Here is a 22,622-nt window from a genome sequence, read left to right on the forward strand (position 1 = left end):
AGCTTCATGAGAAGCAGCGTGAAATGATGAAATATTTTCACTTATTTCTAATAAACTGTCATAAATTTCTCCAGTTAAATATCTAAAAGATCTAATTCCATCACTTCTCACCTTCTTATGTGGTTGTGCTCAATGATTTAAGTATTAACTTATTTGTTAAATTACTTTTCAAATTGTCCATCGACGTGTGGAATTATTAAAATAATTATAAATTGATTGAACTGTAGCAAAAATGAAATAACTTCCTCTGATGCATTACTAATTACTAAATTCAGTGAATGAGAGTGACAGGGCACAAAAAAGCACGATTATTTAAATTTAAAATTAATTTTTGCATGTATAATTCTGTTCTCTCATATTCACACCATTATCATATATATATATATATATACCCTTGCAATATTTACTAAAGAAATTCCACATGTATCTAATATTTCCAAAATTTTATTTGTAAGAGCTTCTCCTGTAGTTTTGCACATCGGAAGAAAAGTTAAAAAAAATCTCATTTTAACACTGTCCTCTTCAGTGTGATCAAATCGCAGGGAAATCGACATTTGTTCTACTTTACTAATATCTTGCATGCAGTCGACAATAATAAAATAATATTTAGCTTTACTTAAACTTGACAGTATACTACTTCGTAAAGTATCAGCAATAAGCTTTTTTAATTTATTCTGTATAGTTTTCCTAATAGTAAACATTAATTTCTTTATTTTTAATCTTTTGAAAATTCTCTTTCATTATGTTATCAAATTGTGCCTTTAGTTCAAAAAATTTCCATTATTGTTTTCATATAACAAATCAGATATACCAAGTGCAAGACATTGTTCTGCCAAAAAACTTACTATTGCCACTAATCGTTCAAGAACAGCTTCCCAATGGACAGTTTCTGTATTTATTAAGTGTTGCTGCTTTGCATCAATTTCTTACTAGAATTTAATTTAGTTTTAGTTCAGTCCATTTTGTTAATGAAGCCATGTATTTTTTTGAGTTTTCATGTTCTTATAAATGCTGATACCAATCGTTAAAACCAGATGATGTCAAAAAAATTTTAGAATTACTAAATAGTTTACAGCAATAACAAAACACAGCATCCTTGACTGCAGAATGTATTATTCTGTATCAAAAAAAAACTTTTCTCCATTTTTCAATGTTTTATATGTGCAAGATGGCTGGCATAAACCTACAATGAGAATCATTCATTAACAGAGTACTGAAATTTGGATATATCTCACTAGGCCCTTTAAAAGAACAACACTAGTCTGTAATTCATTAATAACCATCAGTAGCCATTTTCCTGGCTCTGATTCAGTATTTAATATTTCAGTCTCATTTTTCTTTTTCTTTTCAAAATCACATTCCACCAAAATTTCTTCCTCAGAATTTTTTCTGTACTAAGTTGCGACTCATTACATTCAAAACTTGTTGCTGTTTCTTGGTCTACCTCTGATTCAATTACACTTTCTGTTTACGAGATAATTAACAAGAGAACCTGATAGTTTTTATAAATCTTTTTGTTTTCTTGTTGCTTCTTTTAAGCAACCCCCAAAAAGTTTTTGTCATTTTGCCCTATCTCACAAAAATTTATTATCTAAGAAAAATTAGGACCTAGGACTTTTTAAGCAGAATAGGTTTTTCAAAATTGTTCTGAATTAAGCTTCTAATTATTTTCTTACCTTCACAAAAGATAGTGACAGTTGACCCAGCAATGCGGTATGTAGTAAATATTGTTTAATGTTAAAGATATTCAAATGTACACACACACACACATATATATATAATATATATATATATATATATATAATTAAGCTTCTAATTATTTTCTTACCTTCACAAAAGATAGTGACAGTTGACCCAGCAATGCGGTATGTAGTAAATATTGTTTAATGTTAAAGATATTCAAATGTACACACACACACACATATATATATATATATATATATATATATAAATTATAACACACTTTGGCTATTAAAAACATTTCTACACTGCTGATGTTTAAGACTACACTATAACAGAGACTGTTCAAAAAGTAATGATAAAAACATTCTACAGAAAAAAATATTTATTCAGTCTTTCAAATTTACATGCTCTTTTTCAAAGTAATCCCCCTTGGTTCTAATACACTTTTCCCACCATTCCTGCCAATTTTTAAACACGAACTCTAGACCATCTTTCTTGAGCTCCTTGCAGTGCGCCTCCACAGCTTTGATGACCTCATGATTGGTCTTGAATTTTTGTCCCCTGAGTGGAAACTTGACTTCGGGGAACAGCCAGAAGTTGCAAGGGGCCAAATCTGGATTGTACGATGGGTTGGGTACAGTTGTGATGCTGTGAGTGTTCAAGAAATCAACTACAGTGTGAGCAACGTGGGGTCATGCATTCTCATGATGTAGTAAAATTTTGTTGTTCTTGTGCAGTCATTTTTTCTTAAGATGTCGCAACATTGTGATCAAAACTGATTTTTAATAATCTGCCGTGACCGTCTGGTCTTGAGGGACAGCATGTTGGTACAAAAACCCTCAGAATCGAAGAAGATTATCATCATAACCTTACTGGCACAGCAACTCATCTTTGCTTTTTTCAGAGGTTGCGAGTGCACTCGTTTCCATTGAGAACTTTGTTGTTTCAGTTCCAGATCGTAGCGATACATCCAAGATTCATGTACGGTTATGATTTGATTCATTTCTTTGTTTGCTACCCCCCCCCACCCCCAAACCACGATAACAGGTCTTGACACATGCAAAATCGAAAATGTGCTGCCAACTGAAATGTCTAGACATGCGGTGAGCTCCCTAACAATAATTTGTTCTTCGCGGACGATAGCAGCAGCTGTATTCTTTACAACCTCTGTGAAATTGAAGGGCACCCCTCACGTGGCTCGTTGGCGATGCTCTCTCTACCCTCCTCGAATGCATTATACCACTTGTAGAAGGTCACCTTCTTTTTCCTGTTTTAGCCTCCAGTAATTACCATTGAGATAATACTTCAGAGGATGATATGTATGAGTGTAAATGAAGTGTAGTCTTGTATAGTCTCAGTTTGACCATTCCTGAGATGTGTGGTTAATTGAAACCCAACCACCAAACAACACCGGTATCCATGATCTAGTATTCAAGTCTGTATAAAAATAACTGACTTGAATGCTGGAACCCTCGATATCCAAATCAGCTGATTTGGGAGACACGTTCACCACTAGACCAACCCAGTGGATTGTAGAAGGTCACCTGGTTCATAACATCTTCACCATATACTGTAGTTAATAATTCATATGCGTCTTCCCAAGTTTCACTAAAAATTTCACATTACAACGTTGCTCTAACTTTTTAACTATGCTGGACGTAGTAGGAGAATATCTAACGCACATTATACGAATCGTCACATACGTCCACTCATTGCACTGATCGACTTAAAACTGATCATTATAGATGGCTAAAAGAATGGGCTATACAATGGTATGCAGTATTACCACCCTTCACAACACATTTTCCATCAGGGTCACTATTATAATTACTTTTTGAACAGCCCTTGTATATGCAGTAACAACACTTGTACAGTAACAGAAAATCCATACTTTGCAACATCAAACAATTCTGACAGAAGTATTGCTACTGTGTACTTTGGTTGTAGTTCATTATAGAAATGAAACTTGGTTAATATGATTTTGTCATTGTTTATTTTCTAAAATAAATTGAAATGTAATGTACTGATAACTGTCTGGCAAATTTACGGATTGATCTATTATGATTCATAACAATATACTCATAATTTATAAGTGCATTTTTGACAGACAAAAAATATGTTGCACAGCATTTAATTACCCAAGCCAATTCTTTCAACTGTTTTGAAAAGATAATATACTATTCTGGTTCAAAAATAAACTAAGTTTTATGTCTCGATTCTAAATTGATGGGAATTGAGAAACAAAATATTATACCCATCACCTAGATTTTAATTTTTACGTTGTTACAGTCAAGCTTTGAATAACTAACTAAAAACAATAAACTTGATTATTAATATGTTTGTTTTTTATTTCGTTATTTTTGCGACAGTTCTTTAACGTATCGCCAAAATCATTTATTTAGACACACTCCAGATTTATTAGGTGTGTATTTGAATATTAAGTTCACAATCAGTTTTTGTTACTTTCATCTATGCCAACATTTATTATTAGAAAAAATAAAAATCAGAAGTAAATGGTGATGGATTGAATTGCCGCCCTAAGCTTGATTTGCTGTAGCTATGAGCCGGCCCTGTATAACACTATTTCAAAAATTGCTTTACTTTGCACTTTTTAAACTCTTTTTTTTTTTCATTTCTTCAACCAACAGAAAAATTAATGTTGTATGATTTTAATTATATTTCATAATGGCTTGATTAGAAATATATTCTTGATATTATAATTTTCTTGATTTAAAAAAGGGGTCTTAAGGAAATACTTATTACATTTTGTTGTACAAAATGTACAACAAAACTTTCACTGTCTCAAATGTTACAGCAATATTAAGGGAAGAAGTGTGCAAGATGTATTAGGGTATTGAGTTGTTTAATCATTTCAAATTATGTACAAAATAACTAGAGAAGAAAATATGTAATCTGGACAGCTTGATGATAATTGGCAGTGATCAAATCGAAAGTTTGCTATTATCAACAAAGATTTTAGTAAGTGTAAACTGAACATTTAATGTTTTGTGGCATAATTTGTTGATGGGCTGCTGAATAAGGAAAAAATAAAAACAGTCTTTTCGGAAGTATTGGATTGATTAAATGATAACAATTATAGCTCAAACAGATGAGATGTAAATGATTGTGATGTGGAAACAAAGGCATAATCATCAGAATGAGTGAGGGAAAAATTGCCACAATGCAAGGACAATAAAGTAACTCGGACATCATCATGTTGATTGCTTTGATACTTTTCTTTTTTTTACTAGAAGGGTGCCATTCATATAACTCTTGCTACGATACCAAATAGCCAATAAAGAATTTTATTTAACGTTAATGCAGTGTTTACAGGAGATAAGAAGAAAGAGGCTACAAGTTTTTGGAGAAATTATTGTTCATTAACCCTCTTCTTTCCTGACTTGGCTCTTGAGAACCAATTCTTTTTTGATAAACTAAAATCAATTTTGAAAGGCCATTGTTCTTTCAGCAACAGAAAAGATTAGGAAGTCATTATGTTAAGTTTGTGTTGTCAAATTAGAGTTTACTTCAAATTCTAATTTTTTCAAGTTAATAGTTGAAAAATAGAGATGTTAATTTCTAACATCAGGTTTTATTTGATTGCAAGTGGTTATATAGATCTATTAAAAAAAAAGTGTCTTATATTGTACTAAAATTAATATTTTATTATTTGTTCAGTATTTATTATTTTATGTTTATTCAAAAATAATAATATTGATGTCCAAAATTTGGCATCTTTGAAAGTTACAGTAGCACATTTGGAGTTATAGAGTTTTCTTTTTGTGTTTTTGATAAAGTGTTTTTATATACCCTTTGCATGAATTTAATTATTGTACTCTATAAATATGATTAATTTTTTTTAAAATGATTTATTGGAAATCTAGACAAAATATTTTAAGTGAATAAATTTTACAAAATCCTGTATTTTGATGCAGATGGAAAGATCTACCAGATTAAACTGACACTCAGTATTGTAAAAGATATCATTGGAGATTTGTTCATTTTAAACAGAAATCCTTTTGAATTTACCTCCAATTCTCCATGCTACAGGAGTCCAATCCATTAAAAAAATCTTTTTACAGGGAATTTTTTTAGGGAGACTGCAATTAATGCTGATGTGTACATACCAATGTTTTTTTTTAAGAACTGCTTTGGCCACTGGAATTTTATCCTTTCTGGTGTTTAAATGTTTTAAAATCATTAGGTTGTAAATGATCTAGATTGCTATCATACTCAGGGCTCATTTTCTGTTATAACACAGTTATTAAGAGTAATATATTAATTACCCAGTCATTTATTCATTGATTTAACTTCAATGTACTTTGAATTTAAATATTCACATAATGAAATAAGGAAAATATATTTCACTACATATTTATTTTATTTGTTTTTTCAATTTATTGATAATTAACTTTTGTGATATATCAATCCTCTGAATACATTTTCTGTTTTCTTCGATTCTAACCACACACCACTTTCATTTTTTCTCTTGTTTTCCCTACATTTTTCTTTCTTGTCCCCATTTTGCTCCATATTTTTTTGGAAGGAATTTGTTCCGGAATCCTTTCATGATTTTGATCATTTTTAATCTTTTGGCGGTTATCATTTAAATCTACAGATTTCTACAAACCATTTAGTTCCACTTTTTTATTTGCAAATTGGTCAAATATTTTATTTTTTAATCTATTATTATTTATTTTATAAAGATAGAATTGAAATCTTTTCTTTTAATTGTATTAGAGAATTTTGCAGTTTTTTATGGGGTTGTATTTTCCAGCTTTCTTTGGTTTTTGAGGTGGGAAGATTTTCCATAAGATTCTTCTTTCATACTTTTCTGTTAAACCTTTGTTGTGCAATGATTAGCATTCAGAGGTGTATAAAACTTCTGGTTTTACATTATACTATATTGTCTTAATTTTGCATTTCTGATTAAGGATTTCTTGTTATAAAATTTTATAGTTAATTCTAGCACACTCTTTTCTAATCCATTTTGGTATAATATTTCACATTAAAATACTTTAGTTTAACATGTTACAATTTACTTCAATTTTTCTGTATTTTTGTTGGTACATTCTTGCCTTTTGACTTGAGGGTGCACCTGAAATTGTATGCTTAATTTTTTGGTTTTCGAATAAAAAAAAAAAAAAAAGATTATTAATTTCACTAAAATTAGTACCGCTCTACTTACCTAATTGTCTAAAGTTTTATAATTTCTTTTCAAGTAGTTAATATATTTGGTGGAATTTTGTTGTTTCTTGAGTTAATTTTTTTTTCAATGCAGCAATAAAGGGTCTATAACATCAGTAAAAATTAACATTTTGTACTGTACACACAGTGACGTTGATGAGTGCAACCCCTCATGAAAATATTTCTTGAATTTTTTTAAGTTTTCAAATATAAATTACATATTTTTTGCTTGAAAGTGAACTTTTAATTTAATTACCTTGTACAATGTCTTATGTCAATTGATGTTTTTATTATAAAATTGGGATTTGTTTTAAATTATAATTAAACAATCAATTATAGTATTTCAATATCTTTTTGGATTTTATTAACTGTATTTAATGATGCGTTTTAAAATTAGGATTTGATGAATTAAATAGATGGTTTAAGATTCTTCCAACTACCAAAACCATTTTAGAATTTTCTTAAAACAATTAGTTAAAAATTAATTAATTCTATATTCCACATTGGTCATCTTTTATGAGAGATGTATGTGGACTTTTAACACTCTTTTTTATTAATAATTCAGGTTAAATCTGTGAGTACTTCAAGTAACCATATTTTGATGAGAGAAGTTATAGCTTAAATATTTAACTGCTGAAAATGTATTATTATAAAATACAACTTACAACCAGATGTAACTACAGTTACAGGGAGTTTTACAGAATATTTTCTTGTAATTTTGTTTTAAAATTTCAATAACACTTGGATCCAGCTTCTGAATCAAAGATAATGAATATGGTTAAAAGCACAATCAGGTGTTGCGAAACTTGAGAATATGTTGATTAAAAATATTGCATATTATCGAATCGTTTATTTTGTAAAATAGTAAATGAAATGTAGCACAACCTAAAAATATGATAATTATTTGAACAACTTTCCTTTTCATCTGAGTTCACTTTTAGCTTACCTCATCTGTTCAAACCAATTCTATTTTATTAATTCTTCTTGTTGAATTCATTTAAATTCAATGTCAAATTTTTTCATCAGTTAATATAATGATTCTTTGTATTTATTTAACCTTAATCTTTAGTATAAAATTTGTACAATAATAGTAAATTATGCAATGAGCCTATAATGATAGCCATTGATGTGCAAGTGTGAAGTAAGTTGTAAACTTTGTAAGAGTGCATTAATGGTCATTATAGACTTGCATACCGTATTTTTTTTATGGTTGAGAAAATATTGGGATTATTGATTTAAATCAATTATAGAACACATTGTTTAAGGAATATTTAAAAAAAATTTCAAAAACACATTAAACAATTCATTTCTGAGGCAATAGGTTATTAGTCATAAGTTCTGCCTTTTCTTTAATATTGATTGGTGTTAAAGACATTTCTTTATCAGAATCAGACATAATTAACAAAAGGATGAGCAGTGTAATATAGAATCTTGGTTACCTGCTGGTGTACTTTCAAATTAACTTCTGCTTGCTAACTACTAAATCGCATTAAAATCAAAGTAAAAAAAAACAGCTGATACATAAAAAATACCCACTTTTGATTGGTCAGTGGTTGAAAAGAGTAGGCTTTTGATAGGTTGAACACCTATATCATCATGACACTCAGTAGGTTTCAGTTCAAACATTATAATACAACTGCAGAAAACACACTTTTAAAGCAACACTACCTCTGAACAAGACATTTTTCTAGTAATTGATTTAGCTTAAAATAACACCTCAGTGTAGCTTACAGAAATCCTAAATTATAACAAAACCACTGAAAAACTACACTGGAAGTAATTTTATAGCAGATGGATTTTTTTCTTTTTGAAAGAATTCAAGGTAAATCTACATTAGATATAATAACTGATTGAAATTGTAAAATTCAAATAATTTCACAAAATTATTACATACTGTTTTATGTTTGAAAAATAATAAGCATACAATCATATAGAGTAATTTTAAATTACTGTGGCAACAGCAAGCATATCATTGTTTGTGAATTAAGCTGGAAAAGTGTTATTTTTTTTTTTTTGTTCCAAGATTATTCAATTAAAGCCAGATCATGTTAGTTTATAAGTAATCATTTTAATTTTAGATGAGTTTGACTGTTATTTGTTTAATTATTAAGTTTTAGATCACTGTATAATAGCACCAGAAAACTGTAATTTATTCTCTCACTATTGTCATTTAACCAGTCTTTTTTTTAAAATGTATTTAAATTGTAGTTCCTTAGTAAAATTGACTTTTTACATTTTCTAAACTAGTTTATGACAAGAAGGAAAAACTGTATTGGCACAAACTTTTTATCAACATAAGTGTTGGAATTTAGTTTCTAGTTGCATTGTAATCTAAAATCTTTATTAATTTTTTTTCAAAAAGTGTATATGTAGTCCACGTATGACTTCCTGACAACACTCTTGCAATTGTCATAGTCCATCATTGGAGATATTAGGAGGCATAATCTAAAAATATTGGCCATAATCATATTTGGTCTCATTTACTGAACAGCATAAATAAAATTTTATTAAAAGAAAGAAAGTAGCCGACTTATGATGTTATGAAATTTATTATATAAAGTCACTGGCGTTGTAGTATAGTTTAATCTAGAGCAACATTTCTCAAAGGGATTACGAAATTAGCCTTCAACTTTACATGTAAGCATTAATGAAATCATTTTATGATAAAAAAGACATTTATTGTAAACAGTTTACTTACATTTACAAGTACACATGTAAAGAAAATAAATTAATGAGATGGTTGCAATTTTTTTTTTTCATTTTAAAGTTTCTCCATATGTAGATCTGTTAGAATCACAAAAAAGCAGATTGTTTTCATGTTATAAAAGACGATTCCTATATTTAGTTTTTAGCACAACCATAGACAAAAACCCCATTTCACAGAAGTAAGAGATGGCAAATATCTTTTCATTAATATTTATTTTCAATGCTTCTGTGACTAAATTTTCATATTCACTTCGATAAGCAAGCCAAAACATATCTAAATCTTCAGATATGAATTGTAACGTTTTATTGGCAGACATTTCGATGAGTTGGTCGTGAATCTCAACTGGTAATTTAGCTGCTGCAAGAACATTTTCACTTAATGGATTCAGTAACAATCTCTTTGAGAAATCATTTTTATCTTCAAGGAAATACTCTGCCAAATGAATTTTCAGCTCACGCAAACGCATCATGCTGTCCAAACTGTGGTGAATAATAGTGTCTCCTTCATCCAAATTTTTCTCAATAGAAGTGAGTGGAAACAAATCAGAATTTTTGCTTTGAAGTGAATAATTCAGATATCAAACCTCTAAATTAAATCATAAACTTTGTCATTAATAAAATGTTTTTATCATGTCCTTGTAAATTCACATTCAAGTTGTTTAAATGTGGAAATACACCAGCTAATTAACCGAACAGCAACATATACATATCATTCTGTAAAAACATTGACAAAGGTATTTGTTCAACATGAAAAAATATTATTAATTCATCTTGCAATCCCAATAACCAGGTTAACACTTTGCCCTCTCTATCTTATTCTGTTTAGCCTTGTAAGGTATTACTTCAAAGGATATGTATGAATGTAAATGAAGTGTAGTCTTGTACCATCTCCTCAGGTGGTCCACTATTCCTTACATGTGTGGTTAATTGAAACCCAACCACCAAAGAACACTGGTGTCCACGATCTAGTATTCAAATCCATATAAAAGTAACTGCCATTACTAGGATTTGAACCTTAGAACTCTTGACTTTGAAATCAGCTGATTTGCGATAATATAACCACTAGATCAATCTGGCAGGTGTAACACTTTCCCCTGTGACAACTATCTGATTTCTGTATGGAGAAGAAAAGTTCTTTCTTTTTGCCAATTTTATTTGCACAGTGTAGCAAACAGCCTATTATGTAATGTTCACTTTTAATCAAATTAACCATTTTTACAGCTTTACAAAGAATTTGAGATTTTGTGGCAAGAACATGTCTGAAGGAAGCAGGGAACTCATTCTACCATGGTATAAGATGATCTTTTTTAGAAATCCACTGTTCTTTCTTGTTATAGTCTTTGCATCATCACTATATACTGAAATACATTTTGTTCAATCTATGTTATAGTTTTTAGTAGCTTCATAAAAAACATCAAAAAGACGTCCTGTTGCATGACCTGATCATTTCTCAGAGATTTGAAAAACATTTTCTTTAATTGATTTGTCCCTATTGCATTCATATCTCATAAAACAAGAATTGAGAAATGTTTGCCACAACTGTTGATTCATCAAATTGAATACTAAAAAATTTGCTGAATTATTTGATCACAAACATTGGCAGCCATTTCATCGATTTGTCTAATGTGTCATTAGAAAGCAGATTTTTTAAATTATTTTGCTTCTCCCATGCCTATTAAAACACTGACCACATCAATTGCAACAGGCAATAGGAGGTTTTCTGATTGTATGGAGTTTGAACATTTTAGCTACTTTTAATGCTGTGACATAAGATGCTTCAAGTGTATTTTTATCAGTATGGGTTAATTTACAAATAGAAGCTTGTTCATCTCTCAAAGTATGTAATTTCCTATCAAAAAATTTGAAGAGTTTGCTTATGATCCAGTTGTTTAGTTTCCAAGTGTCAAATTAATTTTGATGGCTTTATTCTTTCATCGGAGAGGACTTGAAAGCAAACACACTGTGGCTTTCCACCCATTCATTTAGATAAAACCATAATTTAAATAACCAAGAAGCAGCAGCGGTATGTTGCTATGAAGTATGATGAGTTGACTAGGATAATGTTCGAGAAATTGAACATGCCATCTGAGATGGCATGTTCTGGGATGAGACAGAGGGTAGGTGTTACACGCATGATCTCTCTCCAAATATTGGTTTGCAGGACACCTCTTCGGTGCACCCTAATAAATATGTGACTCAATTTCTTTCCAGCCGTGGTGCTTTTAGAGACAGACTGCAGAAATTCAACTTGGTAGATTCTGGGATGTGTCCTCAGTGTGGACAATTGGATGACACCTACCATGTTCTTTGAGTGCTCGAAGTACAAGTTAATGCACACAGAGACCGTGTGTCAACTTGATCTTTTGATCTTATTGGTTCAATGTTGGATCTCTGTGTAAACTGGAGGAGCCAGGCTGAATGGGCAATAGTGGAGTTTTATAGTATACTTAGGAAAGGAAAGGATTACTGATAAGGTCTAGATCTCTGCTTGGATTTCTCTTATATTGTTTTTGTTAATGTTTTGTTTTATAAAATATGTTTTTGTTGTTATTGTTCTGTGTAATATTTTTATGTTTCGTGTTGTGTGTTGAACTCACTTTTACCTTCTACGGGTAGGTAGTTCAGTTCCTTTGTTTAGTTAGGTCCTTTCAGTCTTACTTAAGACTTGATGAGATGTGTTTTGTTTTGAGTTCATTAAATAGTAGTACACTGATGGGAATGTCACTCGTGGCATTCGCATTGGTGGCATCCTGGCTGAGGCAGACTTGAATATGTCAAAAGTCGATGTTTTGAAGATGATCTCTGATAAGCCCATAAGGGCTATGAATGGAATGGGTGACGGAGGGTGTCTTCCTCTACGTAGGTCAGGATGTCATTGTACAAGCTTACCTTTCTATCAATTGATTCACTGGATATAAATGGCTCACTTCGTTTTTTCACAAATGTAGCCATTTTGCATAAGAATCTAATTGAAAAAAAAAAAACACTATTTGGCTGCACACTAAAAAACTAAAAACTTTATTATTATTATTATTTTCAATAAAACTACGGTTTTAAAAGCTGAAATAAAGGCACTAGATGGACACTTCACATTCAAAAGTATACTGACTTTTTGCAATCCCTTATGCTTCTTTTATACTGCTTAGAGCTTATGTTCAAATGTATAGTATGCAAGCTTGAACATGACAATCATGTCTTGCAACGCAACAAATTTAAAAGCAAACAAAAATTTGAAAGAAGAGATATATAAAATTCTAATAAAAAGAGTGAATATTATTGTAGAATCATTTTGTGAAGTAAACTTAAAAGATAACAATTTGAGTTTTAAAATACAGGAATTGTAATGACAGTAGTACAGTACTGTTTTTATACCTTCGAGAATTAATTTTTTTATCACCACTTCTTTAACTGCAGTTTGAACTAGAAATATGATTACTGTTAACAAGTTAAATACATTGTATTTACAAAATAAATTATTGAATTTGACAGCAATACAACTACTTAAAATTTTTTATTTACTTATAAAATGTTACCGAACAATAACAAACTATTGATATCAACATCAGTGATTTGTAAGCTGATAAAAAGTGAACATTTATTTTTTTTCTGAAAATTAACATTTTTTAATATAATCTTTAAGTAATCTTTTTGTTTATTGAAAAAAAATTAAATAACCTATGCACCCACTTGATCCATATTACACAACTTGTAGGCAGAGTTTAATTAATTTCAGCAATTTATTTTAACTGTTCTTGTTTATTACTCGCAGCACGGTTCCTTTAACCTACAATAACAGTAACAAAGGAGCAAAGCAGATATTATAATAACTAGAAAGGCAAAAGTAAAACTAATATTGTTTCTACAATTAACTTGTATTTTTTTTTAGTGAAGCATCAATCTACATTTGTTTAAGTATAAAATCTTAAATACCATGCCAACACGCAGTATGTGATAAAATGTTATTAATATCCTTAAGTTATTTTCCTTATGTGAACAACTTACATTATCTGCACAGGGTCATCAATTAGGAAAGCAGAAAATTAAAAATTTTGGAGTGTTCTAAATAAATGAAAGTATACACATGTATAACAGTATAATGTTTTCTTAATGCAAAGGTCAATTAAATTAAATTTACTAACAAATAACATTTATTAACCACAAAAATTTCACAACTGGAATATAAATGCCATTCCTCAACCTTTAAACAATTAATCTATGAAAAGTAACAACACTAAATTTTAAATAAAAACATTATACTATTATTATAAAAATATCAAGATAATCTCTGTATTAAAACACAAACAATAGGAATAGCAATAGCAGCAATAGATGTAATGATTAATGTGGCTCTTAATTCATGTTTTTGCTGCTGAAGTAATTTTCCTATGTCTGTTTCATGCTGATAATTATTCAAATTATGCAATACTATTTCATCATCAATGCCAGTGTTACTCTCAGTTTGTCTCTGATTTGAAAAAGATCTGATTTCATTTACAAGTGAAACAAGTTCCTTTTCATGCTGTTTCAATAAACTTTCAGAACGGTCATCAATCGATACCTTAACCTTTAAAAACAAAGTACAAAAAAAAAACAATTAAGTATTCTAATTCGTAAGATAATTCTGTTTTATAACAATTTATTAGTAATGAATTCATTAGTAATTCAGATTATGAGATTGCATATTCATAAAAATTATACATCAATTTTTGACATTTAAAAAAAAAGTACAGTATTACTTTTGATCGCGTGGTGGGTGAAAATAATTTTCTTTTCATTTTGAGATACAAAAATACCATTCACTTAAATTGTGTGGTTTCCTTATATATTTGTTGATAGGCCTATATAAAAGATTTTGTGGCTCGAAAATCTCCAAAACTACAAAATTAATTTCATTGAAATTTAGATATGCTGTAGTAGTGCATCATTAGTTGTGCATGTGAAAATTTGATAAAGACTGGTTGAGTGGTTTTTGAATTCTGCTCAATTTAAGGTCGTAAAAATTTGAGAGGGGTAAGTTAGAAGCGTAATTCTTTATGATGCTGTAAGTTGGAGCATTGAAACAAAATAAAATAAAGTCAATCTTCTTGCGCAGAACCATGCAAGAATTTTTTTCTTACGTGTGAATTTTAAATATAAATTAGATTTTTTTTTAAATTCAGTTTTAAGACAACTTATTTTTGTAAGTCAATTAGATTAAATTTCAAATAGGCCTAGCTTTGCCCAAAACCCTTCAGCCACTAAGTTGGCTTATTACACAACCCCGTACAAGAAGTCATCATATATTTGCACAGGCAAAGTTATCATACCAGAGTGGCAGCTGTCACAATTCCATAGTACCTAACCAAGAAAGAGTTGATGGAAGATAAGAAAACAGAAAAGCGATATAATTTAAATAACTATTAATAGATAGATGTAAAAGTTATTTCAGCTAAATAACAACTGTTAACAGCATAATATTTATTATTTTAAGCTCCTTCTCATTAGAAATGATTAATTTCATAAAACAGTTTTGATTATTTGTAACATATGTGATGTAAATATACATTCTAGTATCATATAGGTAATAAAGTTGGCATAGTTTTTTTTTTATTTCTGTCATTTGTATTTTTTCATGAACAAATACATGAAATTTACGTATTTAAACTACAATGAAAAAAAATAATAATGGAACCCAATAGTCACACGGTAGAAATTAAAAAAATGAGCTGCATAAAATAAGATAAATCAATAACAAGATTATATATATTATGTGAGAAAATATTAAGAACAGTAACTATAGCTTTGCCAGAGATGACCGTAACAACTTTTTTTTTTAAAACAATCTCAAATCAGTAGGAATGTGACATGAAGCCTTGCACGCAATAAGTACTAGAAAAAAGACTGTTGTTTAATTTATACATACAGAGATTCTTAAGATCTTTTAATTTAATTATACTGGAAATAAAACAAAACCTTTCTGCTCATGCCATTCTGTCTAAAATAATAATAAAATTTTATCAATTTTGAACTTACCAATTTTCGAAGTTCTTTCATTTTAAATTCATTATTAATAGAAGAGCCAACAACACCAATAACAGTCCCAATAATTGATCCAATAACAGACCAATATTTTGTTCTTTCTGCTTGCGCTCTTTCTTTTTCATGACTTTCTTTAACAGCAGATGAAAGAAAGGCAAAACAATCACGCTCCTCTTTTTCAATTAATTGAAACTGAACATTCAGATTTTTCTCTTCCTTTAAAACAACATGTTCTTGAGTAATTAGATGTAGATATCTACCAACAAAAAAGACTTAATTTATTGCAGATGAATATGATAAAAGTAGAATATCTCCCATTACAGCTGTAAATAAAATCTTTTCAAAACTTATTATAAGCATAACAAGAATGAACTAAAATTGATTTAATAACCGTCTATAATTGAACTATTTTAGTATAAAAAACATGAAATAAAATAACTGTTTAATTAGGATCATGATCACGGATATAATCACCTTCCTCAAGCAAGCATACATAATTTGAATTTAACTTAAAATTAGAAAAGGCTGTAGTTCAACTGCTAAAGTACATGACTGAAAAACCCATGATCAAACGATCACAAAATAGTGTAAAATATTGTGTAACAGTGAGGTAGGCAAAAATAGCATACCTTTCTTCTCCTTTGGTTGTAGAATCTAGTTCAGAACGTATATCCTTTAACTTGTTCTGCACACCAACCAACAACTTTGAGGCGTCTCTTCTCTTTTCTTGAGCTTGAATAAGACGGTTCTGAGCTTCAATTACTCTGTTCTGCATCAATCTCACTTCATCCATACCAGTTAATTCTTCATACCACTTAACTACTCTATCAATTTTATTTTTTAAGAAATTGTGACTTACATAGCTGCTGGAATTTTTAACAACTTCTGATGATGTAGTCAGTTTCTGTAACTTGATAAACGATTTTGATTTATTTAAAAAATACTTCATAACGTAAAAAGAATTCGTATACGTCTCCAAAGAAAAAATATTCTTTATATCAACATATGAAGAAAGTTTTCTTAATCTAACATGCCATTTCATTGCTACATTTTCTGATGTTACACTACCAGTTAACCTCAACTCTGAACGCACACTGAATTCAATAACTATCGATTTGTCTATCGGTTACATAGCAAAAAATTTGTAGATGTCGATAGTAATGGTAAGATTTCGCATTCGGTTAAACAAATTGCATAAGAATGATAAATTGCACTCGCACCGTTACCTTTCTGATTAAAATACAAAATTTGAGTTTAATTTAGGTACAGAAATATAAAATGGCTACTCTTAATTTAATATAAAACAATTAACGTAATACAGCAAACCAAGTTTTATAATCAAATTAATAATTTAAAACTATAAAATCCAATACAATACTCGTTTTTTAAGGAGAATTTTGTAAAAACTTTATCTGCACGTTAGCTAGCTAGCAAGTTACAGTCCCCACCAAGTAAGGTACATGTGTTTTCCTTGGGAATGGGACAGCCGCGTTAGGGATAAACATTATGTTACCAAAGAGTGGAGGAAACGAGACAACTTAACTCCAAATGGAAAAAAATATTATTCATGAGCCCTTATTGGAACCCAAAAAAAAATATTTTTACCCCTCTCAATATCAAGCTAGAACTAATGAAAAATTTTGAAAAAGAATAGTCCCCGATTTTTGGACATCAGGCAGAAATTTCCGAATGTAAGTGAAGGAAAATTTTTTGGTCCCCAAATAAGAGAGTTGTTCAAAATTGATGTATTTAAATAATGTAGAAAGTGCATCTTGGGCTTCATTTAAAGAAGTTTGCAAAACTTTCGTCAAATCGGTATTGTTTTCTGTTACTTTTGTTCAACTTAATTAGTTCATGCAATTGTGGTTTAAGCATTTGAGAAGAAAATGGAATATGATGATTCTGTAGCCAAACAACCATGTCTTGTTTCTTGCTTGATGACACTGGATGTTTTTCAGAAAGGGTATTATGATATGGAGCATTGCCAATAACTACTACAAACTTAAGAGGAAGGTTAGGAAGTAATTTTTCCTCAGCCCATTTCAAATAGTATTAATTCTATCATGATAATCTACACTTTTTGATTTGGCTGTCCAAGTTAACATTGCGTTTGGAATAAAGTCCATTTCACCTCCAGCATGAATCATAATTAAGTGTTCACCTTTATTTATTGGTAAATGAAGTCCTGCATCGTTGTCGTCGGCCCATGATTTTGCCGTTGAATGAGATGATAAAACACAGGATTCATCTAAGTATACGATCACCCGGTTACATTTTCTAAAATCACAATGATCTCCTGTAAATACGAAATCCTTTTCTGCCTACATCATGTTTTTCAACTAAAATTTTCCTTTTGTTTTCTGTTTTGCGCCACTTGAAACCGAATTTCAAATTTTTTTTACTAGTTTCACTGAAATTAAAATTAATTTTCAATTTTTTACAGAGTTTGTTAACTGTTGGCAGCTCCCCTATCTTTGAATAAATTCATTTACAGTTCGTCCACACCTTTATCAAAATCGTGAATAAACGAACATTCTGGTTGATCGAGGAAGTTCTATTTTTTCTTTTCTTAGGCTTTGAACCTAATCTTGGAAATGCCACAGGCAGCTGCAGTTCTCTCCTCACACTTCTGTATAGCAATTAAATGCTTGTCATTTTTTAATTTTCCACAGCTAAAGATTTTTTTTTCATGAAATTAATCATACATATTGTTTACAATTTCACGCGCCTGTCTTCGAAGTTTTTTACCTTTCACAACAGACTTAATTTCAGCCAAAACTATTCGCGCGTAAACGAACTACTTTAAAAAGTTTGAACCGTAAACCACGATGAAAACTTTTTACAAAATATCGTATGGTACCGTACTGTACATTAATTGACTATGTAAAAAGATGCACGACACACGCCAAAAGAACCGTACCGAATGGCAGAACCACAGAACTGAACTTTATATACATGAAAAAGCTAATCAGAATCAAAAATAAAATTTAAAAAAATGTTTTGTATTTGAGACATGATGACACTTTCTTAATAATGTAAACACACCAAAATACATTGCTTTGTAAACAACAGTTGTATCATGTTTATGCTACTAAGAGATTACTAATAATGGGGTGGTAGTGTTTCACAGGATAACAGTGTAGCAGTGACGTGCTGGCTGATTATCCAAGCTCACCGTTACGTGGCGCCTGCTGTACCTACGTAAACCTTCAACCGAGACTGCCGCTATGACTGCTGACCGTTGTAGTGTTACTGGTTGTGGCGCTAGTGTTTGAATCGGGTTTTGAACGATCTTTGTTGTTTTTTATATTTTCTAAGTTCTAAGCGTTGTTGTTTTCTATAGGTCCTAAGTTCCAAGAGAGTGTAGTTTAAATTGAATTTTAGAATATTATTACATTTTTTTAATATATTTCGAGTTGTTCATGTATGTAAAGTTTGCATCCATAATTCTTTATATGTAAGATCTTCATGTTAATGTTTGTGTATTTATGGATTGTTTCAGTGAAATGGTTTGTGAACATTTCATTGTGAACATTTCATTAATTCAATGGTGGAGTGAAATACTTTTGTGAGTTCTTTGTATGGTTTGAAAACCTGCACCCTGTTTGTTCTTTGTAGGGCTTACAGAATGAACAGTCAAGTTTGTATACCCAGTGTAAAAAAAATTTGATTTTCTATGTGAATACTTGCCTGTAATGAAAAGTATTTAAAACTACATCCTTTTTCAAATGGCTAAATTTGATAAATAATACAGTCATAAGACTGTATGACAGATGGTTGGAAGAACAGCTGAAAAAATTTTGAAGTTACTGTAAAATGCATTTGTAAAATTAGATTTTTTATTTTGTTTCAAAGTTTTTAATTTTAAATTTATAGTTTTATTTGTATAATTTTTTAGCCTGCTGTTTTTGACCTTGTGTACAATTTATCAGTGTTGTTAATGTAAGTTCTGAATTTTTTTTTGTTTGGCTTTTTCTGGCATTTGTATAATTTGTCTGTTAGTGACTTATTGTATCCATTTTCTGTAGGTTTATTTTTATTATAAAATTTTTTCTTATTGTCTTTTGTGAAAGTGAAACATTAATCTGCCTAACATAGCTCTGAAAGCTTAAAATTTAGTTGTGCATGAGTGTGACAGTTATAGTAGATTTTCTTTAATTTTGATTGTGTTCATGTTGTTTAATCGTGAGGTACAAAAGCTTAGCTTAACAGAGCAAATCTAGTAAAGATTTTTCAGCTTCCACTTTAAGTGTCTGTTGTCAATTGTAAAGTTTTCAATTTTTAAAACATAGTCTGTCATGGACATACAATTAAAACGTAGAATAGCTTATACACATTATCAATGAAAATTCTTTTTAATGATCATTTATGTTTTTTTTCTACAAACTTTTAATCTGGAAGATTTTGTGTTAATTTAGTTACCATGTATGATGGACTGTTTTATAGGAAGAAATATAGTTTCTTTTCTGCAGTGAATACTCACAAGTTTTATCATTATTAGAATGAATAATTCTAATAATGCTAAAACTAAAATAGATAATAATTTTATTATCTAATTACAACTACAATGAAACAGTAATAGTGATGTCAAGTATCAAGGTTATTTAGTAAAAAAAAGAAAGGTATTAAAGTGATAAAAATAATGTATAATTTATATATTTGTTCACATTGGTAATAACAGTTGAGGCCCTTACAATTGCACTAAATTTTTTTTTTAAAGATGAATTTTTTTGCGTATGAAAGATACCAAGCTTGAGGAGGTTTTGAACTTAAATATTATGAGGAGAATAATTTTATCAAAATAATTTAAATTTTAACTTTAAGGTTGTAATAGAAAAATAATAAAAATAATTTTTTTTATTTGCAGGAAAGTTGAATTTCTTGCTTTCTCTGGTGTTATGTTCAATCTACTTTATCTGATTTAGTCACAACTGTAGGAAGAAAGGTTAATGAAGTAATGAAGTACTTGCATGACAGCAAACAGCAACTGAGTGTAGAGCTAGTTATTATATTCAAAACCAAATTTACTACCTCAAATTAGTCTCCATATTTTTTTTTTTTATTCTTGGATAAAAAGTAGTTTTTATAAGATTGTAAGAAATTTTTTATAAGTTTTCTGTTTTTTTTTTTACAGAATTTCTGATGTAATATATCTATTACAGTAGAAAATTGTGAATTAATTTCATTAAAGCATTTATTATCTTATCTAATATCTGGTAGTTTCTTTTACAATTATATTAATTTACAGAAAGGTTATATCAAAGGATGCAAATGTATATTTACATGGAATGCATACACGCTTCATTTTGTTTTGTTTCTTCAAAATGTTAGTAAGGGTTGTGTTCTTTAAACATGAGCTGCTTTCAAGTGTTATGTATAACTTACATTAATGATTCTGTGCATATGTCTAGCTGATTTGTATAGGGGCTTCAATATATTTTAATAATATCTCAAATGGAGTTGTGTTTTTAATGTCGGTATGTTACTAGATGTACTTGTTTGAGATGATGTTTGTTCCTGTTGTTAATAATTTCTTTTCTTTTTATTAGCAGTTTTATTTTATTTGATATACAGCATAGATTCAGTTATATTTTTTTATTAACTTACTCTATGATCTTGTAATACATTTTCATTATATAGAATTATTTTAGAGATTTCTTTCTCAGTTTCATTGTTTTGGTTACATTTAAATCCATTTTGTCTGAAAGTTTTGTTAATAATCCTTTATATTTATGAAATTGTGTGTTACTGTGCAAGAGTAAATCTGGTTTTGTATTTTATGAGTTTGCAGTTATTGGAATTTGTATTGTACTTTACTTTTATATAATAATTGTATTTTATTATACATCTTACACTGCACGTTTCTCACAAAAAGGGGATTATTAATTTCTATCCTTTTACACATATTTCCTTTTATGGCTATGACTCATGTAATGTACCTGAGTAAAACTACCAGAGTTACTTTCTTTGATAATAATGATGTTCATTACTATTGTACTGGTTTTTTTATTACAGTTCTCCTAGATTATTATGTTGTTATAATAAAATTTAATTACATAAATGTTAGAAAGAGAAGTTAATGAAATACTGGTGGAGCAGCAATATACTGAGTATATCATTAATTATTATATGGAAAGTTAAATCTACAGCCTCAAATCAAGCTTCCATATTTTTATGAATATTTTTAAGGATTTCTTCATAAGATTTTACCTTTTTTATTCCTGATATGGTGTTTATACTTAATGAAAAATAAACATTTCTTTTAAATTTACTGATTTTATCAATTTTAAAATCGGAGATGTATTTAAATGTTCCTGAACCTAATTGCCAAAAAATTATGGTCAGTGGTAAATGTAGGAACATCAATGGAAAAGAAAATCAATAAAAATTATTTATTACAATAAAAAAAATATTTTTCAATATTATTATTTACTGAACATTAATTTTCTCTGAATTAAATACTGCAATTTATGTTATGAGAGATCTATAATACTTATATTTTAAGTATACAAGTGTATAAGAGTGATAATATATTATTACAGTGTAACCCCGCTATAACACGGTTATAGGAGGACTTGCGTGACCTGTGTTATAGGCTAACCGCTTTATTTTGAGAAGTAAATTTTAAATCACAAAGGGATCAGTTAAAAAAAATAGGCAAAAAATCAAGCAATAATGGTTTAATAGAAAAAGCCAATACAGTATAATGTGTACTTACATAGAAACAAGTTAAGTGCGGAAGATACAATATTTTTTCTTTGAATGTAAATTATTTTTTAAAATACGAAGTTATTGTTTTTTGTTTTTCGGTTGTATGTTTCTTCTTTATAATAAATGACTTTACATTTTGTAAATGCAATAAATGACGATCATCACTATCACTTTGTTGCTCCATCCATATCATTACACTTTTCTCTTTTTTTTTCCCCTTGCCAGTGAGGATGGACTAGCATTGTGCATTGTGCATCCTCAGTGGTTGCCATGCCTCTAACCTCACGGGAGTCCGCAGTATCTGGCTATGCCATGCC

At 29.5% G+C, this 22,622-nt stretch overlaps 2 protein-coding genes across 2 annotated transcripts in view; one reads left to right on the top strand and one right to left on the bottom strand.

Moving 5' to 3' along the window:
- LOC142323680 (uncharacterized) overlaps positions 1-21,257 on the top strand; it is a 55,406-nt gene extending 34,149 nt beyond the window's left edge. Inside the window, exon 11 of the mRNA XM_075363774.1 lies at positions 20,462-21,257. The gene's annotated coding sequence lies outside the window, so the exon portion shown is untranslated. The remainder of the gene's footprint in view (positions 1-20,461) is intronic.
- Positions 13,653-17,058, bottom strand: LOC142323679 (mitochondrial potassium channel-like). The gene is made up of 3 exons (XM_075363771.1): positions 16,224-17,058; positions 15,589-15,850; positions 13,653-14,140 (listed from the first exon to the last, which is right to left on the bottom strand). The coding sequence occupies exons 1-3, from the start codon at positions 16,634-16,636 to the stop codon at positions 13,850-13,852; spliced, it is 966 nt and encodes a 321-aa protein (XP_075219886.1). The 5' UTR covers positions 16,637-17,058; the 3' UTR covers positions 13,653-13,849.
- Positions 21,258-22,622: the final 1,365 nt, after the last annotated feature.

This window comes from Lycorma delicatula, chromosome 4 (genome assembly GCF_047948215.1).
Source record: "Lycorma delicatula isolate Av1 chromosome 4, ASM4794821v1, whole genome shotgun sequence".
Classification (NCBI taxonomy): Eukaryota; Metazoa; Arthropoda; class Insecta; order Hemiptera; family Fulgoridae; genus Lycorma; species Lycorma delicatula.